The sequence below is a fragment of the Rhineura floridana genome, chromosome 5 (assembly GCF_030035675.1).
Source record: "Rhineura floridana isolate rRhiFlo1 chromosome 5, rRhiFlo1.hap2, whole genome shotgun sequence".
Taxonomy (NCBI): Eukaryota; Metazoa; Chordata; class Lepidosauria; order Squamata; family Rhineuridae; genus Rhineura; species Rhineura floridana.
The window spans coordinates 51,820,066-51,826,218 of record NC_084484.1 but is presented as its reverse complement, the minus strand read 5'-3'; the positions used below and the strand labels follow the sequence as shown (position 1 = coordinate 51,826,218).

At 38.9% G+C, this 6,153-nt stretch overlaps 1 protein-coding gene across 2 annotated transcripts in view; it reads right to left on the bottom strand.

Moving 5' to 3' along the window:
• Positions 1 to 1,372: 1,372 nt before the first annotated feature.
• CUL4A (cullin 4A) overlaps positions 1,373 to 6,153 on the bottom strand; it is a 58,113-nt gene continuing 53,332 nt past the window's right edge. For both annotated transcript variants that reach the window (XM_061626679.1, XM_061626681.1), the window contains 3 exons: positions 5,885 to 6,057; positions 3,132 to 3,284; positions 1,373 to 2,718 (listed from right to left, as the gene is read on the bottom strand). In XM_061626679.1, the coding sequence (XP_061482663.1) occupies positions 2,623 to 2,718; positions 3,132 to 3,284; positions 5,885 to 6,057 (422 nt within the window). In that variant the 3' untranslated portion in view covers positions 1,373 to 2,622. The remainder of the gene's footprint in view (positions 2,719 to 3,131; positions 3,285 to 5,884; positions 6,058 to 6,153) is intronic.

Sequence of the window (6,153 nt, the reverse complement as noted above, 5' to 3'; positions counted from 1 at the left end):
AGTATGCACAAGTCTTTCAAACTACACATAGGAAATATAATGTATCTGACAAAAGAACGGGTGTACTGTGTGCTACCTTTCTTACTACTTTGCAATTGCAACAAGTACATTATTTTTGTGATCTGAGTGCTACCATGCCCATAAAGTTGAGTTTGCTAGTTTAGAACTTCTGTGGTGATTTTCTCTTAGATTTTCTGGTTAGATCTGTTGTGTTCTCTACCCAAATGTAGTTTTTCAGATTTTCACCTCTCTCTACAGTTGTGTTGAAAAAAATTAATCCAAATCAGTAGTTTTGACTTGTAAATGTGAGTCTCTGTGATCCTGATAACTACTAAATGTTCTTTCAGTTAGTTATATTGCTTTCCACGGTGTAAATAACTCTGTAGCTACACTTATTGCAACCCAGAGACATTGCTCATGTCCTTGTTAATAGTCTTCTGTGTAAACATCAAATCTGAACAAGTACGTAGAGAGCAATCCATTTCATTGGAGGCTGGTAAGAGCAAAGTTGGCAAAGGCAGAGCTGGCAAAAGGGGCCACCCACATGTAGCTGCCGCTTAGAGGCCTCTCAGAGTGGAGGACACTGGCTGCACTAGGAGGGTGTGGCGGAAAGAAAGAAAATACATGTTTCCTTCTGCCACCCCTTTTTCTGGTGTACTTGCTGCCACGATAGAGGGCCACAGGAGGGAGCTGAATGGGACCTGGATATCAGGTAAGTCCCCCCTCAGCCTCTCCTCTGACACACCCCTGGAATGCTCCTTTTTCAGGCCTTCCACTGGCTCCCCTTCCGCTGGACTGGACTTCCCTGGCAGACCCCTGGCTGAGCGGGCTGGGTCCCAGCCCTGCCGCACCTGAGCTAGGAGAAGGGGCTTCTGACGGTGCAGCCCACTGAGCTGGGACCCAGCCGGTTCAGCCATATCCAACTCCCTTCAGCCTGGTGTAAATTGCATTGCGCCCTTAGTTGCAGAAATAAAGCAGTACTAGAGGCAAGAAAAAGAAAAATGAGGATGTACTTTATAAAATACAGAAACATTGAACTAATCCTTCATATAAATCCTCATGAAGGTTCTGTCTTTTTAAAATACTTCTATAAGTTGTATTTCTCTTTTTAAAATAAAGGTTAGCATTATCAGGGCAATTTTACTAACATCTGACAGACCCAATATGTCACACTATTACAGATAGAAAATAGATTGTCACATTCATACAGTGGCTAAGAAGTTAATATGTGTAAGATCCGCTTTAAGTAAAATTCCAATTAAAAAGTTGCTTCTATATTAAATAGTATTTTATATTTGTTTAGATTTAAGTTTTTCAAAAAACAGGAAAATAGGAAGGAAAATCCAATGAATGCAACACTTACAGATAATAATACAGATGAGAAAGGAGGATTTAATTTGCAGAAGTCAAAATAATACAAGGGAATTTATATAATAAACCAAGTTATCTTTAAAATGCTTTGCAAAAAAAGTATTACTAACATTAATGACACAAAAGGTCAAATTCTCTTTTGGCTTCTTTTAAATGTACATCATTATGCATATCCTATAAAACCAGTAGTTTCAACTATCAAGTTAATGTAGCTTTCTTTTTCCAAAGTCCAGTCAACTTCCATATAAATGATATGAAACAAGCTACTTCATCTGTCAAGATAAAAACTATGGGAACAATCCAATGATTCTGCTTCATGCAGAAAGTCCATGAGAAATTCTGCATATGTATGCACAGTTTTGGACACAAGGGAAAGAAGCCACTGTGACAGAAATAGTTTCTCATGTGCATGTTTCAGCAAATATGGGGGATCTGGAGAGGTACTGGATTGTCCAGTGTTCTCATAACAGGGCTAGAAAGCCTTTCAAAAATACTTTTAAATGTTCTAAGAACGTGCCACTGTAATTACCCTGTGTGCAACTGTTAAGAGTAAAACTAGACTATCCTGTAGTTTTTTTTTTCTTCTTTTACGCGAGAGTTGTTAACAATTATCCTGGAGCAAGAAAGTGCTTATTTGCTTCGCCTTCATGTGGCCGAGAAGACAATATATTTCATCAATTAATATCTGAGCTAATTAGAAAGCTGAACTATACATGTTTTATATGTAGTTACCCTCTTGACACTTGCTCTATCTAAACAGAGATAAAGTTTAGAAAGATTTGAAATAAAAAAATCAAATAGAAATACTAGCATTCATGGTGCATAGTTAAAAAATCAGTGTACTCTGAGACCACCGACTGCTCTCCAATAAAGTTTTTCAAAGAAACTCAAATAATTCTTGAAGCTAAAAAATGCAGCATAAATTTTTTTATGATGTGCTGTCAAACACAAACAACTAATTTCTTCAGGCCAAAGAATCAGATGATACAGAGGACTGTTACCATTCACTCCAACTACCAAATAAATTTTGAACAGAATTCCAAAGAAATTCCAAAAGCAGATCTAAAAATAATTATGTATTTGAATACGACCACAGATTCTAGGCAAGGATGTTTCATGTATCAGCAGTACGTGCAGCTGATTAATGATTATCAGTCCCAGTTCCGCTAAAACTAAGGTTTGGGAACAATACAAGTATCCATTGTTGGGAAGCTAGTGTCCTTCTGTTTTATAAAAACAGTTTCCTCATCATCATGCAACGTAGTGGTATTGATTAGGGTTATCTTTGTCTCTCTCCATATAGTCTCTGTCTATGAGAGATTCAATCCGCTTTTTCAGATCTCCAGGCTGTAATGAGAGAGTACGTTGACACAGTTCAACACAATGTAAGGAGAAAGGAAAGAAAATACAATATACAGACAGACAAATCTCTGAAAATGATACTGTATTCTGTGTTTTCAGTAACTTTACTATCATTGACAGGAGGAATTTAAAAACATTCCTGTTTACCCAGGTATTTGATGGCTGACAGATGCTGTTCCAGGGAACTCTGAAATCACTGGTTGAATGTTTTTAACTCTTAATAGAATGTTTTTAAAAATGTTTTTATTACTGTTGTGTTTGCCGCCATGGGCTCCATTGAGAGGAAGGATGGGATATAAATTTAATGAATAAATAAATGTCTGTACAATTTTTCCTATTAAATATGCCTTTTTTGTTGCTGATTTTGGAGGGGGTAAGGATGTTAATATTTCACTCACCTTTACTGGAAATTTTAGCTGGTTATATAACTCTGAAACTAGAAGATTGTGACTAAGTATCTTCCTCATCTTCATTATTCGTACTATAGCAGCGTCAATCTGATACTGCCTGTCTTGAAACACCCTTTCAGTTGTGCTGGCTTGTTCCTCAACCTACACAGCAAGTACAAAAGATGAGCATCGATTACCCCCCCTCTCAAACACACATGTGCACACATGTATGTGCATGCAGACACAGATATTCTTTGCCTGGTTAATTATAGTAAATGGATATTATGGAGAGAAAGGACCAAAAGATAGATAAATTACACACAGACAGAGGAACTGTCCTCTATTACTTATTATAACATCATAACTTTTCAAGTAGCAAGTCAGGTCAACTTTCTGGTAAAAGCACATTTTTGCTGGGGTGGTGGTAGAGGAGAAAACAAGCTTTCACAGACATTTAAAAAGAAAGTGGAAAGAGAAATAGATTGGTCACCCTGGGCTCCTTCTGGGAGGAAGGGCGAGATATAAATTTAATTAATAAATAAAATAAAAATATTAGTGGAATAAAATCTGAATAAATAGGGTTACTTACAGATAAAATAATGAAAAAACCCACACTTCTGTTTATGCTTTGATGAGCCTTTTTTGGTTTCCCCAAACTTGACAAACATAAATGTGAAACTAACAAATTTGGCTTAATTCCCTTTTTGAAAGTGAATATAGTTGTTTACCAGCCCCATACTCGAGCCCTTTGGAAGTATATGGCACAGTGGGGAAGGTTTCAGGAGAGCAAGGAAAAAAGTGCTTTTGATGTCCATGGAATTCTTTGGAAAATCTCTCACTCTGCCACTCCCCTCAGCCCACGTGAGAGCCGAGCTAGGCCTCCCCTCCTTGTCGGCCAGAGCTGATTTGGCCACATTGAGATTCTGGCGCAAAACCCTTTTAAAGGATGATGCCACCATAGCCAGGCTCTGCTGGCAGGAGCAGCTTAAACTGGAGAGCCAATGCTACCAAGCCCTTTTGGCCGCATAGGAACTCAACGGGGAGGATTTACTAACTCTCCCTCCCATTGCGCTCCGGAATCGAGTTTTTGATCTGGATGCAAACCAAGACAGGGCCATGATTGCTACCTCCCCCTTCTCTCCATGGTACCCAGACTTTAAGCCAAACCATGTTCTCTGTCAATATTTTGAGACAATCACGCCCCCCCCCCCCGGAAAGCTTTTACGGAACTTCGGTTCAAAACAATGCCCTCAGCTTTCCTGGAAGGGCGATACCAGAAGATACCCCACTCTCAGCGGCTTTGTATTTTAGGCTGTGGGGCAGTTGAGGACATCATTCATTATATGCTGCATTGCCCTTTATATGATGACCCCAGAAGAAAATTTTTAGCTTCAATTATAAACTCTCACGGGGGTGGGCACCCCGGGGAATTAGTTAACATCCTTCTGGGTGACACAACTAGCTACATTACACTGGCCGTAGCTAACTTTGCCTTTGCAGCTAAGAAACCGAGAGCCGCATACGCAAAAACCGTTCCGACATAAAGCAGGAAAGAGTCTTTCTGCTTGCCTTGCGGCCTCTTGTGTAATATACCAAATTTTGTGCATCATGTATCTCCCTAAATCTTATGTACTATGTACTCTTTTGTTTAGTTTTAAGTCTTACCTTTTATCTGCATGCCATTGCAATGGCCTATGGCTGTAATGCAATAAACTAATACAATACAATACACTCTGCCACTCCACCTGGTCACTCAGTAAGCAACATTACCTATTTTAATTACTTAGGGTGTTTAGCTGCTCTAGCTTTTCCACTGAGACTACACCTACCCTAAAATACCACAAATCAATGTTCAACACCTACTAGGTTAAAGAGCAATAGGACTTGCATGTATTATGGGAGCCATATAACTGATGTACTGAGTTACTGCTACAATTTTACTAGCCTCCAACTCCCTTCGAGAATTAGCACATAATTTCAGTAACTTGGCTAAGAAAGTCAAGGCATTAATATGGGTAAGATTTATCAGAATCTATCCAGAACCCAGCAGTTTAAACCAAAGTTAGATTTATTATCAAAAGACACAGAACGTAAAATTGGACCCAAGGAAGTAAACAGAGGAAAATGTTGGTTCTAACTTTTAAAATAGCTGATAAAATAGCCATGACACCCAAAACGATACCAAGACAGACAGTAGATCTGAATTAGAAATCAAAAGCCCTTCACTCTGCCCTCCTGGCAGAAGATGCAGCATGGAATCCAGGGAGCAGAGCTTCTTGCTAACACAAATGAAGATCTTTAACTCAAGAGTGGGTTGTAGATTTATAACAACTGGCATGTGAAATTGGTGCAATGGTACAACCTGTTTGGGGGATTAGGCAGGGGTGAAACAAAAGTCAGCTAACAGTTGTAACATGCACTTTTTCCTCTCAGAAAGGAAAGGTAGAATGGGTTCTGCCTGTAACAAAGGTAAGATACAGACTTGCAAATGAACTACAATTTGACTGGTTGCATCTATAACCATGCCAGTGTTTTGTTTTCCTTTTCACTCTTGAAACCAGTCCCACTCCGAGTCTAGAACGTGACTACAAAAGCTCTTGTTCCAGACTGGGTGGAGCCCTGAACAAAAGCACTCCTCTTAGGAGATGAGAATAAACTACAACATTTTTTTCTTGCATTTCCCCCCAAATTCTCTTGATAAGCAAATCACCATTGCACTATTTACAGATTATGTCAGGGAGCTGTCAACATTTAATACATACTGTTTCTTTCATCTGGATTTGATTGATCTTGATTCTAAACAACTTATGCTTGAAATCATCATTAAAGGTGAATTTGTCTCCATCTTCTACATCCTTGCCTCTTGGACTTTTATTCAGTACTCTTGCTTTACCACAGGCTAGAGACTGCATGGTTCTTTTCAATTCACTGTCCTCTGTAAAATAGGTTTAAAATGCAAACACACAGTGGAAATCTGTTTACCATTATTGTCATACAGTAAGATTACAAACAAAATCACAGGCTGAGGAGG